The sequence below is a fragment of the Eucalyptus grandis genome, chromosome 6 (genome assembly GCF_016545825.1).
Source record: "Eucalyptus grandis isolate ANBG69807.140 chromosome 6, ASM1654582v1, whole genome shotgun sequence".
Lineage (NCBI taxonomy): Eukaryota > Viridiplantae > Streptophyta > Magnoliopsida > Myrtales > Myrtaceae > Eucalyptus > Eucalyptus grandis.
Genome location: NC_052617.1, coordinates 14667962 through 14693977, shown reverse-complemented (window position 1 = coordinate 14693977; position 26016 = coordinate 14667962). Strand labels below are relative to the sequence as shown.

Genomic DNA, 26016 nt, shown 5'->3' with positions numbered 1-26016 from the left:
GTACTCCATCATGTTACACGAGAACGAATGGCGTAGAAGATGACCGAGAACGTTCGTGGTATTTTCCCTGGAAAGTTGCACGCTTGATTTTCCAATGCCTTAGGCTGTGGCCTATAAGCTGTTCCAGTGGCTCGGACCTCCGTTCAGTAGCGTTGACCACTAAATTTAAACGGCACTAGCGTCCTACTCCGAATTGACATGTTACTTGCACCATCTGCAGTTAGGAAGCTTCCCAGAACGTGATGAATGAAGACCATTGTTCCGGTAGACTCAACCGTTGTCATCTTTCCGATTCTCGGACTGATTTGCAACATACATATGAATTACCAAACAATCGATGCCAGACACTTCCATCGTTTCAACTATCGCGGTGGAATCCTAGATCACTCACACCGGCACATCCATTATTAGGTTGTTTGGGGCTGCATCGCAGATGCACGCTTCTTCGGTCCTGCGTTCATGAAAGAATGGTTTAAATTTCAACCAATACAAAGATGAACATCGAGTCTCTTCCCAGTTCCCACCATCCAGATCTGAGCTTATGTATATCCTTCCGTACATGTGCTTAGCAATATCATCTGAAAACACCGCCTACTCCCCTAAGAATGCATGAGGAAGAACATACATTCCTCTCTATGAATAAGACAATCACATCAGGATTATTTGCATCATGCACACAATTATATGGGATGCTGACCAATGCATCACGGAATATTACAAGCTAATGCGCCACTTCATGCCCGAGATTGCTTTCCTCAGATATCACTCGATCTGAGTGTTCTATCGGCATAGGGAGCAGTTGTCACTGAGAAATTTAGCCAAGTGATTAACTGTGACCGGCATGATCGACATTGCATTCAGCACATTAGTTGAAAGAAGCAACAGGTTCTCGCAGATAGCCATAGCAAAGGTACATAAAGGTTCATATACAACAGACACTATCTCAAGACTCGTAAACGAAGATGCTGAAACGTAAACATCATTTCATTCCAAATTCCAACTCCAAGATGACCCTCACTTTTTTCCTCGCAGCTTCACACCAAGGGCTCTTTCAAGTTTGGTAATTAGCTGTTGATTAGGAATTGCTTTTCCAGATTCATATTCTTGAATGATCTGGGGCTTTTCATTGACCAGCTGCATTGCAATTCATGCAAAAGTGTCAGGATAAGTTTAAGAAAAAGCATTTGTTCATATAGATGCACTCCAGATGTCCTTTGGCCCTATAGAAACCCAAATGTCCTCTGCCAAGTTCAATAAGGAAAGACAAAAAGTTAGTAAAATACACACCTGAGCAAGTTGGGACTGGGTAAGCTTCTTGTCCATTCGAGCTTGCATAATAGCCTTCTTCAGCTCATTCGGCACGCGATCATCTACCAACCAAATATCATATTTCTCAGTCAACGCACGTTCAACAAACAAATCTTCAACAAGTGTGGAGGCAAATTGTACGAGAGCTAAGCACAAAGGAATTAACAAATGAACTAAAGCAACACTTCTGGCTGCATCAGCAGTCTGACACAGATTATAAATTCATTCCCGCAAGATAACACGAAGAAAACGAACAAATCTAAATGTAAAGAGGTTGCAAGGATTTGTGCTCCACAAAAACTTCAAATATCTCGCAAGAGAAAAAGTACAGCAAGATGCATCACTCAATAATTCAGAAGAAAAGCCACTCACGAGCAAGATTTTCTGTTTCTTCATCAAGCTTCCTTGTGTTCAAAGAGGTACTGCTAGATGCAGCTTTGTTTGAGCCAGCATTTGCTGCAAAGCAAAAGGAATTTCTGAGCAATTAAAGTTCATAAATTAAACTGTCAATGCTTCCCGTTGTATAATATAGAAGGAAGCCAAAGGCCACATTCATCTTCTACATGCATGCCCAGCCTACCAGTGAAAACACTCGGTATTCCTTGATCAACTTAATTAAGCAGCATCAATTTTACACGGAAAACTTTCAAGCGAAAAATTAATAATTTTCATGACAGATACTCAATATTGTTTTGAACGATATTATCCAACCAGCTTCACCATTCTTAATATATCTCAGGAAAACAGCTAAGCTAGAGAATGTGTGACATCAGCAAAACTTCGACATACGCAACAAATCAATCATGCCAATAGGCTTTGAAAGTTCATCCACAGTCCACACCAAAAACCACACCATGCAAGATAGCAGCAATTTGTCAGATAAATCATATGCAAAGATGTGATCTGTAAAGGACAAGGATTGTTACAACCAAAATAATGGGTCAAATATAATTGAAGGAAACAAGACAAAAGCACTATATGAGAGTATGAGTGCTCTATGGCTCAGAAAAAAGACGCAGATACACTCGTCTACTGCACTACAAGAGCTTCAATGTGGTTGAGAAAAGGGGAGAGAAGTTAAGAACTTCCGTGTTCAAATGGTTCATTGCCTCAGGTGGTGCCACCACCAAACTAAAATTAATATCAGCTCTGAAGTCTGAATATTAAAAATTGATTTGGCAGCAGATGATGACACAATAAGACAGTGACAAAGTTAGCTTCGTTTGGCTTCTCTCTTCTCTCCTTTCTTTAAAAAAAAGTCAAATAAACGACTGGAAAAACAATTTCAGATCAACCCAACTGACTTAAAAGATAAACTCAGCCAGCAGATCTTCTGCATTTGATTGACAGCTATATGAACTCACCCTCTTTTGTCCGCCAAAAAAAAGAAAAAAAAAACGCTGTTTCTTCTGCACACACACAACTCCTAAAGCTCGACACACGTCAAATTCAATAGGCAGATCTCCCTGCCATGCACACATCATACAAAAGATGGGAGAGACAGTATATAAAGGAGCGGAGATGGGTTTTTGGGAAATTAAAACGTGACAGAGCTCTCTAATTGGCCATCAAGTAAAAAAAGTTGATTTTTGTGACTAGCAGTAGATATGGTGCCCCCTGGGGGAGAATCTGATTGGTACAGAACATGAACGGTGAAAAGCACAGCAAATTTAGACAGAGGAGAATAAGATTTGCAAAAAGGGCCAAATTCTATTGAAATTGACAGCTAACAAACAAACTCTTTAGAGTGAGATCAGAGGAGAAGCAGTGATCCAAAGTGAAAAGAGGTGAAGGTGACCTCTCGAGAATATTTGTCAAGCAAGAGTCTCCAATGCACCGCCATCATAAAGAACAACAATCTTAAAAATCAAAACAACAATGTGATGAGCAGACAAGCTCAAGAGGAAAACATCTAAAGAAAGCTAAAGCACAGAGTCAGAAAATAAAACAGATTAAAGTATTCATTTTTAAAAGTTACAAGCAGAGGCATGTCGTCAATCCAAAGGGAAAAGGCATATTTCCAAATTAATTAAGCTCCTCGATGGATATTTATAATTCATGTAGACAGAAAACATGTCGGACCTTGCAATTCATCAACTTTCAGTAAATACGTAGTCACTTTGAATGCTAAACAAGGTTCTTCCAAACACCGAAAGCATCTACCATATCAAGCGAAACAGAGAACGAATTACTATTCATCCCGATTTAAGTCAATCGCTCCTATGCACGGACACGGTGATCGGCAACAACACAACTTTTACAAAATTTCGGCGACGAACTCTGACAAATCTATTTACCGACACAGCAAGACAAGTCAAAAACGCGCCACGTAACCTCACGATTCCTCCATCATCGAATCAAACGGCACGATGCGACCGTGCAATCGAAAGAGAGAACTAATCAACCATCGCTCCATCAGATTCATCATCACCGAGAAATGCCGAGACAGAAAGAGAGAGAGAAAGAAAAGGGGAGCGGGGCGCGAGGTGGACGGAGTTACCTTTCCGGACGGTCTCGATCTCGGCGCCGGCGCGGCGGGCGGCGTTGACGGCCTTCTCGTCCTTCTTGGCAGCGGCGTTCGGCGCCTTCTTCCGGATGACCACCGGCTCCCAGTCCTGCGAGATCGGTCCCACACCTGCCATCTCTCTCTCTCTCTCTGTGCTTTCTCTCTCTTCTCTCTCTCTCTCTGTGCTTTCTCTCTCAAGAAATGGAGAATCGCGCTGCCGATGAGATATCGCCTCCCTGCGCCCAAAACGAGGGTTTATATAGGCACAGCGGGAAGGGGATGCTGCGGTTTAGGGCGATGCTACCCTGCTCTCGCGGGCCCACGCCGCGAGGTTTGTGGTCCGTCGGATCACTGTCTTTTCAATCGCGTCCGTTCATCTGTCGGGTGGATATCTATCGCCACGTCCGCTGGGGCCCTACGCTCCAGATGCTGATCGTTGCGTCCCCATGTCCGATCGCAGCCGTTGAAAATACTTGTTAAACCACACAACCGGTAATATCTGCGCTAAAAATGGGATCGACTAAATATTAGGTCCAAATTTACGTCCATTAGACCTAGCTTTTTATCTGTTAAAAATGATCAAACTTTGTAAAAAAAAGAAAGAAGAAATTCCCATATGTTGGCAATCAATTTTTCGATATTTTAATCAATCATTGACGCTCTAAATAATATTGTGTGCAACACTAACACTATAGTTGCATTTGCTTCTTTTGGATTTTTGTATTCACTAAAAATTTATATCAACCTTGCTCTCGTTGTTTCTGGAATTCTTGAAATATGTTCATTTTGTTTGGATGTTCAGAAAATTACTCATATTTTATGTGATCCATCATGCGATTTGTCCATATGCAACAATATCATTTTGGTCCGTCTTGGGTGCTTCTTCAATGATTATAGCAATTGATGTAGCCCTGGAAGGGCCCAATGTGGTGGACAAAAGTTGGTATGGTGATGTTGAAAACTATCAATTTTGGCTGACAAGTCAAATGTCATATAATTTTTCTAAACACGAGTGAAAAATCGTGACACGATTATTGTACGAATGAAATGCTGTGATTTTCTTTTTGGCACTTCTCCGACACTAAACGCCTTCAGAATTTTCAAAACATTAATACTGAGATAATACTTCAAAAAATTGATATAATAATTTAAAAATAGTTAGAGGACATGGAAATTTTTAAAGTGGCTTTGGTCATGACAAATCCGCGAAGGTAAAATGGTAATGGGCCGAAGCCCAAAGCTGTCCGGCGAAGCCCATGGATTTTCCTCGGAGAAACAGAGAACGGAGAACAGCAAACTCGCGCTCTCTCTCTCATGGAAGCTCGTCTCCTTTCTTCACCCGCGAAAGATGGATGAGGATCGGAATAGCGTGCAAGAACATATGTACCCGGTTCGTCCTGCGGCTTCGGCTGTCCCTTTTTTTTTTTTTTTTTTTTTTTCTTAATTTGAATTCTTGGAGCTAGCTTTTATGCTTTTGCTTTCGGGTGATTTTCCGTCTTGATGGGTAGGCTTTTGCTCTCTATCAGCCCGTCACGACAGATTATCATGCGCTTACAACTGTGTCTCATTTGTTGTCGATAAGAAACTTTTGTTGTCATCACGGGATGATACGTGCAGTTCCATGGGAGTTCGCTTCAGTTATCCGATAGTCCATGGAGCTCACTTTTCGTTTTCCTGTTTTTGAGATGAGAATGTAGGGTTGCAATTTGTCGCAAGCTACTAAGCTGGCCTTTTGATTATATCTCCCTTGCCTAAAGATGAAAGAATTCCCTCTGTGGTGGCGGCCTTCAAATGCATCAGTGAATAGTGAAGGGCAAAAAGTAGTGGTAGGATGTATGTCAAAATGGCTATTGACATAAGATTATTGCGGGTATGAGGGCACATCAAAGTGTTTAGTATGTGATATGAGAAATGTGCAAAATGGTTTTAGCTATGGAATGTTGCTTTATATTGTGGTTGCTGGTTAATGGAGGACAAAACCAACGGCGGTTTTTGTGTTTATTTGAGTTTTTGCTGAGATTGATTGCTGATCTTGTAAATGGGTTGCTATTCTTTGGTACATCCCAGACTAATGTGTGTTAAATATGTAGAGAAAAGTGGAGTGAGGGAAGACATAGGTGGGAACTTTAGGTATTAAACTTGATTAGTTGGATGTTACTGACAACAGCATACTAAACAAACCACAATGGAAGAGAGGGTCATTGCAGCCAATCCTTCTTAGTGTGGAAAAAGAACTTTGTCATAGTCGATGATGATTTGTTTTGTTATCACGTACTTGTGTTACCTAATATCCACCTTATCCCACTCTATATCCTTTGGCTTGTGATTGAAATTTCCAATTTTAATGTGTTGCAGCATTTTGCGTTAATCCTACACGAAGGGCAAGCATAGGGCTGGCATGCCAGTAGTTGTCAATCTGCCAGTTACCTCCCATTTTCCTCAAATTAAGATCCTAGTCTCCTTTACCAGGAACCTCCATTCGTCATCTTTTTTGTCCCGAGACATTTATACTTACATTTGCGAGAGATAAAGTCCATTTCCATTTGTTGCTTCTCTGGAGTGGCAATGCCGACTTCTTCAAAAACTGTTGTGGAGTACGCTAAGTCAAACCGGTCTTCATGCAAGAAGTGCTTCAAGACAATCGACAAAAATGCTGTTAGATTGGGGCTAGTGAATAGAGATTCTCGAGGTTTTGATATGACCAGTTGGCACCACATGAATTGCTTTCCTTTTGAATCAGATTCTATGAGTTCAACAGAGGCGATCAAAGGGTTCTCTCTTTTGCAGGTTTGATTCGATCTACTGCTGTTACTTTTTTTTTTTTTTTTTTGAGGGGGGATTTGTTTGCCTGGACTTGTTGGATTTTTGTTGTTCTGGGGATTTGAGTAATGAAAGCAACAATGGAGATTTTGTGTACATGCTCGTGAATCTATTGGGAAAAGATTACGGTTTGAAGTTGGGTAATTTTCTATGCTAAACTGGCTGAAGAAGAACCCATAATTAATCTTACCTGATACTTTCTAGTATCTTTCTCCATTAGATGTTGTTAGATGGCGACAGGATTAATATCTTGCTCATCTGCATGAGTTTGCAGAGTAGTGACCAAGAGTCTCTAAAGGGATTGATAGGCAGCCGCAAGAAGACTCTGGAAGAGGCATGTCTTTTTTGTTTTATATTTACACATTCTCAATCTGTTCTCGTGATACAAAAGTTTTGAACTTTTCCCACTGAACTCTTTAAAGATTCAAGAAAGGAATGAAGATGAAGAAAATGAAATGGAGAAATATCCGAAAAAGCGTAAGGTATGCAAAGGCCATTTGAGGAATGATGCTCATTTGATCTCGTATTTCATCTTCCAACTTATGTGTGTATTTGTCTATATAATTTGTGATATGGCTTTCCCCTTTTCTTATTACTTATTTCAATAGATTCAAGAAAGAGACGATGGTGCAGAAAATGAAGCAAAGGAAGGAAATGCTGCAAAAGCACAGGTAAGCCTCTTAGATGAGCCAAGTTTATAGCTTGCAGTTTTGTTACTGTAATTTCTCTTATGCTTTTTTACCTTTATGGTGGAATATTTTGTCACTCATTTTTGCAAACTTAAGTCAAGCCTGCCCTTGCCTAGTGGAGGACGCCTAAAAAAAAAGAGATGGTGTAGGGAGGTTTCTTTACGCCAGCTAATTTTGTGCATGCTTTTGATCCAGCTGGCTCTACCTGAAGAGGAAAATGAAGTGGAAATCACCCTTTCAGTTTCTGCAATCAAGGACAATTACAAGGTTCATTATCTTTCTGGTTATGTTGTTCTCTCAGCGCAGTTCAATGTCTTTGAGATGTCTTTATACTGTTACATGCCCAGCAGTTGGTTTTCTGTCATATTGTCTCACGCACATTCGTCCTTATCATCCAGGATGCCAAACTATCACCAAAATGGAAAGCTTTTGAGACAATTATTTTTCTGGAGCGGGTGAGATATCTGTCTTAGAATGATCTTGATGGATTTTTCTTGATAAGGTAGAGATGGAGTAAAATACATCATTTTTTTTTTTTTTTGCTTATTCATGTGTTGCTACAAGGACTTCATACAGAAATGTTTGTGCTTTTTTTGCGAAGGTTATGCAGTGACTGCTTAATTAATGTTTAGCTGGAGGTTTGCTAATCGTACTAATAATTATGATCTATTTTCTGCTGTTTCTTCTTCCTATTCATTAAATATAGCTATAATTGCACTGTCATTGTCCGAATGGTGAGGAGAATTAGTTCATCATCCAATACTGATTCCACATGTTCGTTATTATGCACATGCTTTGAAGTAAGCATCATTACATTTTGATTTTTAATTGACATGTATTGTATTTGTGATTTCTGATGGTTACTTGTATATCGAGGCACTTCACATGGTCACATTTGCTGGAAAATAATTGATATTGTTTGCATTTGTTTTTGGGATTACTGTAGGATGAAGGGACTTCATACAGATATGTTTGTGTTTTTTTTGCGGAGGTTATGCAGTGACTGCTTAATTAATGTTTAGCTGGAGGTTTGCTAATCGTACCTATGATTATGATCTATTTTCTGCTGTTTCTTCTTCCTATTCATTAAATATAGCTATAATTGCACTGTCATTGTCCGAATGGTGAGGAGAATTAGTTCATCATCCAATACTGATTCCACGTGTTCGTTATTATGCACGTGCTTTGAAGTAATCATTATTACATTTTGATTTTTAATTGACATGTATTGTATTTGTGATTTCTGATGGTTACTTGTATATCGAGGCACTTCACATGGTCACATTTGCTGGAAAATAATTGATATTGTTTGCATTTGTTTTTGGGATTATTGTAGGATGAAGGTCTTCATGGCTCAAGTAAAATCGCTGCATTTGATTTTGATGGTTGTCTGGTGAATACATCTGTAAAAAGGTATCAAAGCAACCCATGTTGTAATTTTATTTCTGGGTTAACAGTTTTTTGAGTTTCGCTTTATGATCTTCTGTGAACTGAATAACGTTGTATTGTTTGAAAATTTACCTCCATTTTCACGAGATGTGCTGAGCTCGACGTATTGTTGCTTTTAGCAGTCAACTGTATAGCAACTTTTGTATGCTTTCATTTAATTTGATTCGCTGCAACTCAACTCCAGAGTAGGTCCAGATGCTTGGTCACTTCTGTATCCTTCAATTCCGGAGAAGTTGCGGAAGTTGTATGATGAAGGCTACAAGCTGGTGAGCTTCATTTATTCCTGCATATGGATTTCCTATGAAGACAAAATGTCATAATTTTGGACATGGTGCTGTATTTTATCTGGTTCTCTTCATTCAAATCATGGACTTTAGTTCCTGTTCATTGATCCTCCCTCTTTATGGGCAATAATTTTCGATGTGCTAATTAGGTCATCTTTACCAATGAATCCAACATTGAGCGCTGGAAGAAAAAGAGACAGGTGGCTGTGGACTCAAAATTAGGAAGATTGAACGGCTTTATCAAGCTAGTGAATGTCCCAATTCAGGTACTACAATTTCATAAACGTTGTGTTAGCGTTTGTGATGTAGACAATGATCTACTCAAAGTGTCTAACGACATGATCAAACTATTTATTCATGTAATTCTCCATAGCTGTCCATGTTTTCATTGAGTTAAGAGGCTACTCTTGTGATGTATTTTCTTAAGGTGAGTATTTCTCTACTATATGTTGTTTGTGTCAGGTCTTGGAGACCTTAAAATTACTCGATCTTCCTAGGATATTATTTCTTCCTTCGCAGTTTCATCTTCCTCTATCATGCCTGTAACTCGGCATGTTTCTTTCTTGCTTTTCACCTGCTAATCATCCAAAGAAATGACTTGAGCATGGCATGAATGCAATTAGAGATTTATGCCGTCCATCTCTAGCCTAAGATGAGAAACTTCAATCCTCAGATGACTCTTTCCTGCTGTGTTAACGGAATAGTAGCTTGTATCTTTCTCTCTCTTTTTGGTGGAGTAGGGTGATCGAAGGAAATCTTGCGTTTAAAAGCTACAGTTTGACAATATACAAGATATGCCTCTTAAAACTTTTTTCTGAGTTTACTAATGGAAAAAAAGAAAAAAAGGGACTTCCAAGTTCATTTATGACATTCTGTCAATTCAGAAAATTTGTAGTAACGGCTGATTTGCCCAACTTAATGCAGGTGTTTATAGCTTGTGGTGTCGGTAAGCCTACTAGTGGTCTGGCAGAAGATCCCTATCGCAAACCCAAAACAGGAATGTGGAATGTTATGGCGAAGTATCTCAACTCTGGCATTTCGATTGATATGGACAAGTAAGCATGGTTTCTTTTTCTGTGTCACTGATGTAACACTGTGCGATGGGCAGGGATTTGTTTGTTCATTTTGTCCCTTTTATCCTTCTTGCAACTTGTTGATTCAGTTTCTGTCTCATCTATTTTTGGACTGGGGGAGCGTTGGTATGTAATATAACATCCATGCTTGAATTCTAGATCCTTTTACGTTGGTGATGCTGCTGGGAGAATCAATGACCATAGTGATGCTGACATCAAATTTGCTCAGGTATTAGAAGCTCAGACGAAATATTTACTGCTCTCTGCATCATTATGCTTTTTTAATTGCATTTACTTTTGTCTGTCCTGTGTTTTCACTCAGTTTAGAATTACTTCTGCCTGTAGTAGAAAGTTCAGATATTAGAGGTATATGCTGCAAACACTATTGAGTGGCCAAGTGAAACAGTCATATCAAGGCATGGATAAATTTGTCTTCTTTCTTGTTGCAGGCCATTGGTTTAAAGTTCCATCTCCCAGAGGAATATTTTCAGGAATGAAGGAACGGTGTAGGGGGCTTGTGCGTGCATGATCCATGCATCGAGTTGGATATCACTAGAGGGCTTAAGAGGAAGAGATTCCGGTTATCGATTGCCCTGGTTTGCTTCTGGGAAGAGGCTTCTGATCTTGTCATGATCTCTAGCATTTTCGCTATTTATGGTGTCACTCAGATACCTCGGTGTGACATCGCCTCTGTGCTCCTTCGCTTCTTGAATATGCTTTCATCTAATTCATGGTTCCCAAAATTTGCAAATTTCTCAGCTGCCTTTGTTCCTCGCGAAAATCCGCTGATTAAAGTGCCCCTTCAATTTTCTTATTCATCCAAAGAGGGGGCAAAAAAACGGCGTACTTGCACGAACTAGCAAACTACTTCTCTTCCTAAACGAGAAGAGAACCTGTCTACACGTCCTGGCAGAGTTTGTAGACACCGTAGTATCTAGTGAAATGTACGTTGAATCGATTAACCTGTGAGTGCTCGTGGCTATCAACTGGTGGCAGAGCTGTGATGGTCAGCGTCGACTAGCTGATTGGCATTTGCATCAACAATTTCCGATTCAAATCGGCCGAATGACTAAATTTGTATTAATATGAAGATATTTAGGATTAAATTAATTAAATTGAAAAATTTAGAATTAAATTGGTGTGAATGCAATAGGTTTACAGCTTTTCTAGTACTTTTCTCAATTCTTATTGTTCAAATTTAAATTATTGATTGAGAATTTTACCCTATCAAAATGTCAGGAGAAAACTAAGAATGGCCTTTAAGCCGTTTATGAGTGTGCCATTAGTATTAGGCTTCAATGTTTCTCTTGACCGCTGATTTCTTTCCATGTATTCCACGCAGGAAGAGGAAGACAACCTTTATCATTGCTTGAGTTTAAGTCAAGTCATTAAAAGTCCAAGAGCCATATGCCAAAAAGAGGGTGCAAAAAGGAAGGCAATCAACTCTTTAGGGAAAGATTGTAACTTTGGATCGCAACAATGGCTACTTCAAGGATGCAGAAGCCGTATAATCCAGCACAGAACCACCCCAAGAAAAATGTAGGAGAAAAATCTGGCAAAAAGTACTCAGAAAAAAGACAAATTAAGCATGAGCTCTATCCCAACACCGAAGCTTCCCTTGATCGATCTGTCCGAATTAGATGGCTCAAAGCCAGGGATAGGTCGGTGGGACTCCTTGCAAAGTCAAGTCCGCCAAGCCCTTGAAGAATTCGGTTGCTTCGAAGCTTTGTATGATAAGATGACATTGGAGCTTCACGATGATGTGTTCCAAGAATCGAAGGAATTGCACGAGCTTCCGGCTGATGTGAAGCACCGATTTGTCGTCCCGGACAAACCGTTCAATGGCTACATTGCGAATAGGCCTCTCGCGCCCCTCCACGAGGTGTTTGGAATCCCCTATGTCCAGGGCTCCATCGAAAGATTTGCTGATCTCATGTGGCCAGAGGGAAACACAAGATTTTGGTAATCTTATTTCCATTACTGGATTTTAGTTTTTCTAATCGGTTCTCATTGAGGAGGTGTTAATAGATTAGTTTTTATCAAATAGATCACTGCTGAAGAGGCTCTAAAGGATATCAATTCGATTAATTTGGTGCAAAAAAGAAACTTTGAAGTGAGTCAGCTTATACTATGCCAATGAACACCCCTATTTATGAAACCGTGGTCTCATGAACACGCAGTGAGACAATGAACAAGTATATTACGAAGGTTTTGGAGTTGGATTCGCTGGTGAGGAAGCTGGTTTTGCGAAGCTTTTGCATAGACAATCACGGGAATTTACTAGGGGCGTCCATCAGGTACAATTTCCGTCTCATAAAATATGCAGCTCCTGCAACTGAGTCCAAGAAGCTCGGCGTGATGTGCCATCGGGATGGGAACTCCGTTACCATACTTCACCAAAATCACGTGAACGGGCTGGAAGTGCAAACTAAGGATGGACGTTGGATCGAGGTCGCCCCTTCGTCTGCTTCATCTTTCATTGTCCTCACTGGGGAGTCATTCTACGTGAGTCCCCCCTTCTCTCCATTGAATTTTGTTTAAAAAGTTGATAACATGCTGTAAGCATTTAACAAGAATTCGGCAGATAGACTTTACATATCAATCGTTTTACTGTTTATATTTGCATAACTAATCATCACGCTTGGCAATAGCTAGAACTACGAAATTAATGCTGATTTCTCTGTCAAGTTCTTATTAACCAGTCGCCATGCGAACCAAAAATTCTATGATTGATTGCGTATTTATATGATAAGATTGACGCTAGCTTGTGATGAGGCAGAAGTCTTGTCCATTATCTATTTTCTGGACATTTGAGCTTGATCATTGTGAGCCTCTCCCTTTCTTCTTTTACCACGCAGGGATGGAGCAATGGGAGATTACAGAGCCCTTGTCACCGGGTAATGATGAGTGGGCATGAGCCAAGATATTGCATAGGATTCTTCTCTATCGACCGAGGCACAATTCAGTGTCCTCAAGAGCTTGTGGACGAGCAACACCCTCTGCTTTTCAAGCCCTTTGACATGGATGGTCTCTCCCGCATCTACAAGACAAAAGAGGGTCAAAATGGAGCTTCGGCTGTTGATACTTTTTATAGAATTTGAAGTACCGCATATCCTTTTGCTCAGTCAATCGTTGCAAGTCAAGTTTAAAGGACCATTGTTTGCCGTGTATATTTTATTGAGTGGACGGTCACTTATAATTTGAGAAGCGCTTGCTTGCGTTATAATCATCTGACTTCATTGCAAATCTTTTAAGCTATATGTGCTTTAGACTATTGATGATCTGATTGCTTCTAGCAAGCAAGTGCTATAAAAAAAACGAATCACATGGGTGTTCACGAAGAAATTCCCTTTCTTTTCTCTCTTCTCACCAAAAGAAATCTTTGAGGAGAATGAGATGCTAACGACGCTTTTATTGAGAGGCAATCGACGATGGATTCACCACCACACATATTCCAAGAAAAACCGGACAATTTGCTTTACCGGTTTCCTTTACTTCTTCAGTCTTCGTCTGCCATCTATAAGGCAAACCCGACACCAAGATGAGCAGAGAGAGAGAGAGAGAGAGAGAGAGAGAGAGAGAGAGAATCTTTGCTAATTCATTCCCTACCATCCGCCGTTCTCATTCTACTTATTCATTCTCTCTACTTCATCAATTTCATGTCAATTTAACTGATATCTAGACATGTTAAAATGGATCCAAAACCCATTTATTAACCCATATCAATTTAAATGGATTGTACATGGGCCATCTAAAATCTCGCAAGCCAGCCATTAACAGGTTCTAAATTAAAGGGAATGGGTCTCAAATGGGTTATGTTATGAATCCATTGACAACTCATTTTGTACATTTCTAAAATGGTTAATACCACGAACCACCCAAAACCATTACATTTATGAACAATTTACCAAAAGTTAATTTTTGACTAAAAAATAATCCTAAATTAATATATATGTGGCAATTTTACTCTAAATTAATTTTTTAACCACAAAAACATCAAAGGCACAAAACTCGATCGTTGATCTTCTATCTATGAGATTTCTAGCCCAATCTGCAACAACATAACCTTCAATTTTTATATGACCATAATTCTTCATAAGAATGCCATGTTTAGGGCATGGATTCAGATATTGCAATCTATGGCCCACCAACTCCATGTGACCTTAGGTAGGATTGTGCATGAATTGACTAACATAAGTAACAACATATGTGATGCCGGGTTTTGTAATAGTCAAATAAATCAAACGACCCACCAATCTTTGGAACATTCCACTGTCTTTAAGAGGAGTGGTGTTGGTAGCAAACTAGTTGCTATAATCCATAGGTGATGATGCAGGTTTAGCTCCCAATTTCCCAATTTCTTTCAACAGGTCTAATGGATACTTTTTCTTGGAGAGCAATAATATTTTTATTGAACTAGCAATTTCAATTCCAAGGAAGTAACATAACCTCACCAAGTCTTTGATGTCAAATTTTTCATTCAACTATCTATCTATCTATCTATATTTTGGTTGAGAATTTTAATCTCTTGAAATTATCCCTAGTGATAACGATATCATCAACATAAATCAAAATGGCTGCCGTTCCTTTAGAGATTTTCTTAACAAAGAGAGTGTGTTCCAACTCACTAGTTTTTAAGCCAACATGAGCTTGGCATCTCAGGGAGATTACTCGAGACCATAAATTAATTTGCGCACAAACTCCATCCTTCCAAGGAATGTCTCGGGGAAGGTCCATGTACACTTCTTCTTCAAGGTCAACTTGTAAGTAGGCGTTTTTAACCTCCATTTGAAAAAGTGACCATCCATAATTAACTGCAACTAACATGATAACTCTAGCTGTGTGTATCTTCACTACATGAGCAAATGTTTCTTCGTAATTAGTATAACCTTTCGCTACAGGCTTACTTTGTGCCTCTCATTAGATCCATGATGTTTATTTTTTATCTTATAGGTCCACGGACACCCAAGAAGTCATTTCTCATATTGCGATGGAATTATATTCCAAGTGTGGATCTTGTCTAGAGAATGTAGTTCCACATCCCTGGCTTTCTTCCACATAATTGACCTTTGTGCCTCAAGAAAGCTCATTGGCTCTTGTCCAAAATCAATAGCAGTCAAAAAAGCACTGAACTCAGGTGAAATATTTTTATAATAGATTGATGCTTGTTTTGGATAAGGAGTGGACAATGGCTGTGGCCGACCTGAGGTGGCCGGCCAGGGCTGCAATAAGCAAGACAAACAAAAGAAAAAAAGAAAAGAAAAAATTAGCTTATTTCTAGAAATTGTTCCCGGGAATAAGAAGTTATTTATTTATTTTTTATTGCTTCTTGTTTCTATTCCAAATCTATTCCCCGGCTACTTTTCTATTCCGGGGAATAGAAAAATAGGTTGGCGTTACCAAACGAATTTCTATTCTTTTAATTTTTCGGGGAACAAAATAACAGAAATTGGGAGAAACAGAATCGTTACCATGCAAGCCCTTAGTGCAAAGAGATGGTGGAGTGGACTCACTTCCTTTTAAGGTTAAGCAAAGAGATGGAAGGAGAGGGAGGGAGGGGGGCACACGTAGAATGACTCCCCAGTGAGGACAATGAAAGAGAAAGCAAACGAAGGGGCGACCTCGATCCAATGTCCATCCTTAGTTTGCACTTCCACCCCGTTCACATGATTTTGGTGAAGTATGGTAATGGAGTTTGTCATGATTGTGAATCTAATTTTAACATGCATGACTCGGAGCAATTCAAGACATTTTCTTAAAGTGGGATAGATGGACATGTGAGATGAGGTGAAATTGCGTTCTATCTCATCGTATCACATTCTATGCTGAAGGTATTTTAAGGTGCGCATGATAACGTTTCTACTCCGAAGAATAGTTTCTTTTTAGAAATAGTTCTTTTCTATTTCTCCTCCAGGGAACAAAATAACGTGTTTGGTAATTACACAAATTTTCTATTCGTAATATAGAAAAAGAATAGAAATGCATTTGGTATGATTTTTTATTTTTTGTATTTATTCATTTTTATTCTTGCTCACGGACTACCGATTGTCGCTCGCCACCCGCCGCCACCGCTTGGCGCCGCATGATCGCCGCACGACTGTCGCACGCCGATTGCACGACCACCGCACAATCGCCACCACCATCCGTCGTCGTCGACCACTGCCGCATGACCGTTGCCCACAACCCATCGACCATTGTCGATTGCCGGTGGACAAGTGGCTGTGGGAGGGGACGGCCGGTGGGCTGTGGGTGGTAGTCGTGCAGCGACGGTTGGTGGCGGCGATCGGTGGCGATTGGCGATGATGGTCGGTGACTAGTAGTCATGCGGTGGCGGTCGATGACGACGGTCGGTGGTTGGCAGTCGTGCGGCGGTGATTGGTGGCGATAGCAAGTTGCCGTAGTCGGGCGGTGGTGATGGTGGTCGATGGTGGTCATCGACGGTCGAGGGTAGCCAATGGGCTGTGGGCAACAACGACAATAATCGGGCGGCGGTAGTGACTATGGTCGCCGCTGGTCATGTGACGATTGACGATGGTTGCGGTTGGCTCCGAGGTGGCTGGCTAGGGCTGCGGTAAGCAAGAAAAACAAAAAAAAAAAAAAGAAAAGAAAAAATTAGCTTATTTCTAGAAATTGTTCTCGGGAAAAAAAAGCTAATTTTTCTTTTTTGTTTCTTGTTTCTGCTCCAAATCTATTCACGACTACTTTTCTATTCCAGGTGAATAGAAAAATAGGTTGGCGTTACCAAACGGATTTATATTCTTTTAATTTTCTGGGGAACAAAATAACAGAAATTGGGAGAAATAGAATTGTTACCATGCAAGCCCTTAGTGCAAAGAGATGGTGGAGTGGACTCACTTCCTTTTAAGGTTAAGCAAAGAGATGGAAGGAGAGGGATTGGGGGGGCAGTGAGGACAATAAAAGAGAAAGCGGACGAAGGGGCGACCTCGATCCAATGTCCATCCTTAGTTTGCACTTCCACCCCGTTCACATGATTTTGGTGAAGTATGGTAATGGAGTTTGTCATGATTGTGAATCTAATTTTAACATGCATGACTCGGAGCAATTCAAGAAATTTTCTTAAAGTGGGACAGATGGACATGTGAGATGAGGTGAAATTGCGTTCTATCTCATCGTATCACATTCTGTGCTGAAGGTATTTTAAGGTGTGCATGATAACATTTCTACTCCGAAAAATAGTTTCTTTTTAGAAATAGTTTTTTTTTCTATTTCTCCTCCAGGGAACAAAATAATGTGTTTGGTAATTACACAAAATTTATATTATTAAAATAGAAAAAGAATAGAAATACATTTGGTACGATTTTTTATTTTTGTATTTATTCATTTTTTATTTTTGCTCATGGACCGCCGATTGCCGCTCGCCGCCACCGCACGGCGCCACTTGATTGTCGCACGATCGCCGCACGCCGACCGCACGACCGCCGCACGACGGCCGCCCACAACCCACGGCCCGATCGATCGTTAGCGGACAAGCGGCCGTGGGAGCGGACGGTCCCCGGCCCACCTCTCTGCAAACGCTCGACACTCTCTCTCATTTGCTCTCCTCTGCAGACGATCTCTCTGAAAATATTAGGTACCCTATGAGTGCCACGTCGTCTCACTCTCTCTTCTCCTTCCATTTCTATAGTCCTCGGCCCACCTCCCTGCAAACGCTTTAACACTCTCTCTCCTTTTCTCTCCTCTGCAAATGGTCTCTCCTTTGCTCTCCTCTGCAAATGGTCTCTCTAAAAATATTAGGTACCCTATGAGTGCCACCTCGTCCCAGGCGTGCCACGTCGTCCCACTCGAGCATTGCAAATTCTCGGTTTTGCGGGTCTGCAATTTCCAAGTTGCCTAAAGAAATCGGGAATTGAAAAATATGAGATCTTTGAATTTAAGTAACTGCAGCAAGCTTAAGATAATTGAGCCTCGCGTTTTAAAAGGTTTAATCATGTTGGAAGAATTGCGTATGAAGGGAAGTTTTGATGGTTGGATGGGCAAGGATGAAATACCGGTTGAGTCGTGTAATGGAGGCTTGTCGAGCTTGTCGCGACCCGATCTCGCCGCCCCTCGAAATATATCCAAGGAAGGGAAAGGTCGGATTTAGGGGTACTTTGATCACGAGAGTTTTTCACGAGATCACGAGCTCTCCCAAGCTCGTACCCCGCGCGACAGCGGATTTATTTATACAATCTAGGTATTTAACAACCTAAGAATATATAGATGTCGCCACTAGCCTCAACTTTTGGGGTCGGCTAGAAACCCAATCGAGGGTCGGGAGTGTTTCCTCGATTCCTACGCAACCAGATATCTAGGTTCGGGGACTTGGGTTACGCTAATATTGCTATTAGCGCCCTTTCGGTACCTAAACAGTATGTTGTGTTTTTCCTAACATGTCCATGCGTTTCTTTTTACATTTTTCAGGATCATCAATTCCTAGACTAAGTGATCATGCGTAGTTGATCATTTTCATTCTATTCTATTTCTGAGAAATGAAAGGAAATCAAACAATGAAAATGAAAATTAAATTGCAAGACATGAAGTAAACAATCAAGATAAAACAGTAAACCTAATCATGCGTAGTTGATCATTTTCCTAGACTAAGTGATCATGCGTAGTTGATCATTTTCATTCTATTCTATTTCTGAGAAATGAAAGGAAATCAAACAATGAAAATGAAAATTAAATTGCAAGACATGAAGTAAACAATCAAGATAAAACAGTAAACCTAATCATGCAATTCTAAAGAATATAAAAGAGAAAACAATCGAGAAAGAAAGGAAACCCGCAACTCGTTGAGCTTTATACAATGCATAAAACCCGAGACATATGTCGGGAAAATGAGCATTACATGATAACAGTCGGAGTGGACATCGACCTTCACCATCTTCACGCCTTCTCCATCTTCGGGATCCTAATCTAAACCTAATCTAATAAACCTATAACTAGGTATATGCAGTGGAAGGAAACAAACAAACATATCAAAACATCAAAGAACATGACATTATTAGTGTTCAAAAATGGTGACTAAAGTCATGAAGTCTTTACACCAAATTCTAAGTGAAATCCCAAGATTTAGCATCATTATGTATTACACTTAAATCATCTATCTAACGATCACACACAAAGCATATAACATGACAAACATTCAAGCCACATGACCTTGGTCCTCAATCAACCCAAAACAATGAATGAACCAACTAAAGATCACTTATTCCAAAACATGCACCATTGAATTCACTCAACATATGTATTTAAGGCAAACAGAGCAATCAATGTGTAACCCACATGGTACCTAAAACCGTTTTGTAGACAATTGATAAAGGATGTCATTCCATGAAGGAAGCACCTCAAGATTCCTAACGCATGAATTTCTAAAAATATTAAGAACATGAACAAGTCAATCAAGAATAGATCATAGTAGCATGTCACACCGTCATTCTACAAAATATTGAAAACAATTTGGACAAATCTACTATCTCATCTTAAGACTAACAACAACTAGCCACAGAAAAGACAGCATTGCAGTTCAAGACAAATTCCAGATTTCAAAGCTCGATTTGAAAAAAGGAAAGGCAGGGCAAATGATGACCAAATCGCACGTATAATATGTCAATGGAAAGTTTGAGAAGCCTATTACAAATCTCTAGAAGACATTAAGTCCTAATAACATCATCTTCCAGCTCGTTCCAGTTAAAACAGAAAATTGCAGTAGGTCAAAACAGCAAATCAACCTAAAAAACTACTGCAGAATTGACAGACTTTGTCGGTATTTTTCGATGACCGGATGATGTCTATTCAGGGCGTGCGACATATCAAATCGAAGCTCTACAAGTGTATTTTTTGTGTCTAGAAGGTATTTTTTGTGTCTAGAAGGGCTCAAGACCAGAAAACCTTATCTATCAATTCATTTAAGCCAAAACAGAAAGTCTATCAGTCATACGAAATCGCGACACATCGACCATTCCATTTCAATACTAACAGCAGCTAGCCACAGAAGAAAAAGAAGCAAAACAACATATTACAAGCAGCAGTATCTCAAATCAAGAAATCAATATAACATTTGGACCAAAAGTAAGGAGAAAGACAACTTAAATTGGAGCTGTCCTGCTCAGCAATTCAAAAGATCCAATCGAATATTTCTTTTGCAAGGAGCATATTGAAATTTGCTGCATCAATGTGGAGAAGACAGCCACACAAGCACATATAAAACTTTTGGCATTGACTTTAACGTCCATAATAGTGCAAACAACAACTCCTATTACCACAACCAAAACAGCCATTTCTACTTCCCTCGAGTAATACTTACTTTGTAGGATCCACTTCATCACGCAAACAATAGGAATCATGCTCAGTTTCAAAATTTGGTAAAATCCGACAGAGTTAAGCATCAAACTTAAGTTCATCCAAAACCATCAGCTCTAATAATTTTCTACAGCTCTATGGCAACGAACGCAGAAATTCAGCATCTAGTTTCTTTGTCACGGCCATCATGTAAACAACAACTTATCTTCAGCTCAATAAAATTGTGAATAACGACCCTTTTGGACCAAAAGGAAAAATAACCTGATCTAGAGAGAGAAGCACCGATCGAGCAAGCAAGCGTATGATCTCCGAGACAAAATCAAGTCCTCACGATTTTCAACCGCCTGGCACTTGATCTTCAATCGCTCGCCAATGGAGGAAGACCTTTACCTCCGACCGGAGCTCGGGAAAGAACAGCAAAATAGAACTGAGGGAGAGAGTTCGAAATCCACAACCCGAACGGATTGAAACTGCAAACGAAACCCTAACGGATCGAGAGTGATAGAAAGAGAACTCACCGATCGAGCAAACTCGATCCAGAGAGAAGAAATCGGCCAAGAGTCACTGTCGTCACCACCAGTCCGCTTCGGATCTGAACCTCCTCCCACCAACGCAGTCTCCGTCGATGTCGCTGATATTATCGATCAGATCCGGCGAGTCAAATCCGGAGAGTAGAGAATCAAGAGAGGGAGGTTCGCCGAGAGAGACTCAGATCCGGTGGAACCAGAATCGCTGGCGTCGTCATCGTCGCTGTCACCGCCGCTGATCAGCTTCGCATCTAAATCCCTCACCTCGAGCTCCTTCGCCGACGGTTACTCTATTTTCGATCGAGCGGGCGAGAACAATCCGCCGAACTAGAATAGAGAGAGATACAAATCGAGAGCGGCTGTCACGACTAGTCGTCGTCGCCGCCGCTTCCAATCGATCGAAATCCCCCGAAAACCCTAGATGTTGAGCCACCGATTGGAACCCAACCTGATCAAGAGCCGAGATCTCTCTCCGAGCCTTCTATCGCACCGCTGTCGTGGTCGTCGTCGTCATCGTCGCCGCCGACGATGGTTCCGATCGACTCGAGTCGCACGCAAGGCAGGGGAAGGCGATGGCGATCGATCGATTCTCCTCTCCTCGATCCCCCTTTTCTTTTTTTCCCTGTGAGCTCTCAGCCGAGCAAGAGATGAAGACCGTCGGTTCTTTTCCCCTTCGCGAGAGAGAGCGTCCCCGTGAGCGAGAGAATCCCCTCCGAGCGTCCGTCGTGCGCGAAACCCCCAAAGAGAGAGCTAGAGAGAGAGGGAGAGAGAGCCCCTTTGCTAGAGAATCCCCCGAGCGAGGAAAAAAAAGGCCTCCCTTTTATATTTTTTATATTTTTCGTTTTTTTCTTTCTTTTTTTATTTTTATTTTTATTTTATTTTTGCAAAATATTTTTTTAAAATGTCGATGAAAATTTCAGGTGTCAACAGAGCTGAAAAGCATGACAAAGTTGACCTTTTTAGAAATATCAATCCAAGATCCCACAATTCTCTTGGAGGACGATGACCTCTCATTTGAGAACCCGATCGGATTCTCAATCAACATAGGAAAAGAATAGAAATACATTTGGTATGATTTTTTTATTTTTGTATTTATTCGTTTTTTTTTTATTTTTGCTCATGGACCGCCGATTGCCGCCCGCGCCACCGCTCGGCGCGCTGCCGATTGTCACATGATCGCCGCACGCCGACCACACGACTGCCGCACGACCACCGCCCACAGCCCACCGGCCACCGTCGATTGTTAGCGGACAAGTGGCCGTGGGAGGGGACGGTCCCTGGCCCACCTCTCTGCAAACGCTCTGACACTCTCTCTCATTTGCTCTCCTCTGCAGACGATTGAAAATATTAGGTACCCTATGAGTGCCATGTCGTCCTAGAGTGCCACGTCATCCCACTCTCTTTTCTCCTTCCATTTCTATAGTCCTCGGCCCACCTCCCTGCAAATGCTTTGACACTCTCTCTCCTTTTCTCTCCTCTGCAAATGGTCTCTCCTTTGCTCTCCTTTGCAAATGGTCTCTCCTTTGCTCTCCTTTGCAAATGGTCTCTCTAAAAATATTAGGTACCCTATGAGTGTCATCTCGTCCCAGCGTGCCACGTCGTCCCACTTAGAGCATTGCAAATTCTCAGTTTTGCAGGGTCTGCAATTTCCAAGTTGCTTAAAGAAATCAGGGAATTGAAAAATATGAGATCTTTGAATTTAAGTAACTGCAGCAAGCTTAAGATAATTGAGCCTCGCGTCTTAAAAGGTTTAATCATGTTGGAAGAATTGCGTATGAAGGGAAGTTTTGATGGTTGGATGGGCAAGGATGAAATACCGGTTGAGTCGTGTAATGCGAGGCTTGTCGAGCTGAAAAGCATGACAAAGCTGACCTTTTTAGAAATATCAATCCAAGATCCCACAATTCTCTTGGAGGACGATGACCTCTCATTTGAGAACCTGATCGGATTCTCAATCAACATAGGAAGTGTTGAAGGGAGGAAAATTGAAGGGGTGAATACCATGGAGCTCAAATTGGAAGAGAGCAATAATATTCTTTTAAGAGATTAGGTTCAGAAAACTTTGCTCAAGGCGCAATACTTCCGTTTGGATGGATTGAGAGAGTTTAAAAAGAATGCTCATGAGTTGTGCATTCGGGGATATCTGAAGCACCTTTACATTCAGAATATTCCCTCCATCAAATACATTGCCAACTCATCGTACGGTCTCCCCCTCATTGCATTTACAATTTTAGAGTCTTTGTACCTCAATAATCTTATTAATCTTGAGAAGATATGCCACGGCTTTATGGCACCAGAGTGCTTCAGCAAATTGAAAGTTGTGAGTCACAAATTGCGACCGGTTGAAAAGCCTTTGGTTTCTCTCATACATGCATAGACTTGTACAGTTGGAAGAGCTTCAGGTGTGGGAATGTGAGTCAATGTGAGGCATTGTCACAAACGATGCAGGAGCTGCCAATGGCATAATTGAATTACCAAGGTACGTCTTCTGAGTTTCGTTAAATTGCCAAATATGAGGAGCTTTTGCACGGGAGGTTAAATCATATCAGACGGTGCTCCAATTCAGGTAAGATTTTCATTTTCTTCCTCTGTAGTTTGTGATGTTGGTGCTCACAGAACATTGTTGCATTTAATTGATACAATTTGATTAGAATTCAAATAAATCTTTGCTAAAATGCTGATAATGTGGCACTTTTTTAGGTTTCATTCCCTCGGTTGGAATCCCTGGTCATGGCTGAACTCCTCGACCTGGAAAAGATACTATACAGTCAACCTCCAATACCATATAGCAATCTGAAATCGCTAAGAATAAGTGAGTTTCGATCTGCGTTGCTCATTCTGAAATCAGATTGGCTATTGAAGCTGCCGAATTTGGAGTCATTGGATATTGAGTGTTGTCAATCGGCGAGGTTGGGACACCTGGAGTGCCATAACTTGGGCGAGGGACATTTAAGTGCCATAACTTTAAAATGATACACTTAAGTGCCACTCGTGAAAATCCGGCCAAATGGCCGACGTGACAATTTTCGGTGAGTTTGGTCCAAAACGGCGTCGTTTTGCACGGCGACGTGGCGGAGAAAACGCAAAAACGACGCCGTTTCATGTCTACATGTAAATAATAATATATAAATTAATTAAATTATATTTAAAATATTCAAATTTTTTTAAAAAATAAGAAAAATTAAAAAATTAAGAAAAATTAAGAAAAATTTTAAAATTTTTAAAAACTAAGAAAAATTAAAAAAATTAAAAAAATTAAGAAATTAAGAAATTAAGAAATTAAAAAAATTAAAAAAGGGGGGGGTCGAACGGGGTGGCTCCTCGCCGCCTCCGCCTCCTCGCCGTCGCCGGGAAGGGCCGGCGATGGGGGGAGGGTCGGTGGGGTCATCGGCCCCGGCTAATCGACGACGAGGGCGAGCCCTCGCCGGATTGCGGCGAGGGCCGCGACCCTCGCCCGATCCGGGCGATGGCTCACCGGCCCTCGCCGGCCGGCCGGGGGCCGCCGACCCTTGGGCGGGGCCCGTCGACCCCGCCGACCCTCCCCACTTCGTCGCGAGCCCTTCCGGCGGCGATGGGGAGGCGGCCCTCGCCGAGATCCGGCGAGGGGTCGCGGGCCCTCGCCGCCTCCCCACCGCCGCCGGGAAGGGCTGCGACGGAGTGGGGAGGGTCGGCCGGGGTCGTCGGGCCCCGGCCGGGGTCGGCGAGGTCGGCCGGGGGCCGGCGCGCCCGGCCGACCCTCCCCCTTCGTCGCCGGGTCGCGGCGGGGCTCGCAGCCCTCGCCGCCGGTCGGCGGCCGGGGCCAGCGACCCGGCCGACCCTCCCTCCTCTGTCGCCGGTCCTTCCCCGGCGACGGCGCTGAGGCGGCGGCGGGCCCCGTTTGATCTCCCCCCCATTTTTTTTTTTTTAATTTTTATAATTTTTCTTAATTTTTAAAATTTTAAATTTTTTTTTTAAATTTTTTTGAATATTTTAAATTAAATTTAATTAATTTTTATATTATTATTTACACGTAGACACGAAACGACGTCGTTTTTGCATTTTCTCCGCCACGTCAGCGTGCAAAACGACGCCGTTTTGGACCAAGCTCGCCGGAAAGTCGCCACGTAAGCCATTTGGCCGGATCTTCGCCGGAGTGGCACTTAAGTGTCCCATTTAACTTCAAAACTGGCACTCAAGTGTACCATTTTAAAGTTATGGCACTTAAATGTCCCTCGATGCCAAGTTATGGCACTTGCGCTGTACTTTTGCCTCAATCAGCAGAAGTAGTTTTCGACTTGGAGGAGCTAAAAGTCACCAAAGATGTTGAGATTCTCTCTCGGCTAATGGCATTGACATTATTTGAGTTACCAAACCTGCAACGCATGTGGAAACTGGATGTACAGTTACAAGGAATATCGAGATTTCAAAACCTGAAGGAACTCTTTGTCACCGATATAGGGCTGTCATTTCTCTTTCCGATGTCTATGGCTAGATATCTCAAAGAAATTAGAGTAATTGTGTTGAATGAGTCAATGTTTCTGGTTTGTTTTTATGTGTTAATAGTCTATTATGTGGATTGGTTGTTGTACGTGTGAAGTTAGTGGGCTGTGGTGGTTACTTGTTTTTGTAAAGCCTATATAAAGGCTAAGGCGTCAGTTTTTTTTTATATATGTGTGGGTGTAAAACAGACGGTTCCTCTGTTTTCATGATATCTCCTCTGTTCTCCTCTGTTTTAGCGATGCTCTTGTGCATATCTGCATATCTGCATCTCCTCTGGTTTTTAACATTGGTATCAGAGCGGAGGTTAGGAAGAAAAGTGTGTGTTTGAGTGCTGTAAAAGGTGAGAACCAAAAGAGAGTTTTTATTGCAGCAAGTACTTTCGTTTGCAGCAGTCAAGGGAGAGTATTGCAGCAGGTTATTTTCGTTTGTAGCAGTAGCAGGTTGCTTTTGTGGTGGTTCTATTTTGCAGCAGCAGTAATGGCCTTAGAAACATTTGTACAACCTGCTATTCCACACTTTGATGGTCATTATGATCATTGGAGCATGCTAATGGAGAATTTTCTCAAGTCCAAGGAGTAT

At 41.4% G+C, this 26016-nt stretch overlaps 3 protein-coding genes across 4 annotated transcripts; 2 read left to right on the top strand and 1 right to left on the bottom strand.

Moving 5' to 3' along the window:
• Window positions 1-823: 823 nt before the first annotated feature.
• Window positions 824-4054, bottom strand: LOC104448545 (multiprotein-bridging factor 1b). The gene is made up of 4 exons (XM_010062403.3): window positions 3809-4054; window positions 1681-1764; window positions 1288-1370; window positions 824-1134 (listed from the first exon to the last, which is right to left on the bottom strand). Exons 1-4 carry the CDS (start codon window positions 3948-3950, stop codon window positions 1015-1017), a joined length of 429 nt encoding a protein of 142 aa, XP_010060705.1. The 5' UTR covers window positions 3951-4054; the 3' UTR covers window positions 824-1014.
• A 1018-nt stretch (window positions 4055-5072) lies between these two features.
• Window positions 5073-10880, top strand: LOC120294912 (polynucleotide 3'-phosphatase ZDP-like). Of its 2 annotated transcripts, none has more exons than XM_039315913.1 (13): window positions 5073-5204; window positions 6170-6601; window positions 6909-6968; window positions 7057-7116; window positions 7243-7305; window positions 7519-7590; window positions 7722-7778; window positions 8660-8736; window positions 8957-9038; window positions 9206-9322; window positions 9981-10111; window positions 10289-10358; window positions 10579-10880. In XM_039315913.1, the coding sequence occupies exons 2-13, from the start codon at window positions 6380-6382 to the stop codon at window positions 10624-10626; spliced, it is 1059 nt and encodes a 352-aa protein (XP_039171847.1). In that variant the 5' UTR covers window positions 5073-5204; window positions 6170-6379; the 3' UTR covers window positions 10627-10880. The 2 variants fall into 2 exon arrangements, with proteins under 2 accessions (XP_039171847.1, XP_039171848.1); XM_039315914.1 differs by lacking the exon at window positions 5073-5204 and adding an exon at window positions 5531-5684.
• Window positions 10881-11617: 737 nt separating this feature from the next.
• Window positions 11618-13311, top strand: LOC104448544 (probable inactive 2-oxoglutarate-dependent dioxygenase AOP2). Its single transcript, XM_010062402.3, has 3 exons — window positions 11618-12091; window positions 12310-12634; window positions 12988-13311. The coding sequence occupies exons 1-3, from the start codon at window positions 11718-11720 to the stop codon at window positions 13228-13230; spliced, it is 942 nt and encodes a 313-aa protein (XP_010060704.1). The 5' UTR covers window positions 11618-11717; the 3' UTR covers window positions 13231-13311.
• Window positions 13312-26016: the final 12705 nt, after the last annotated feature.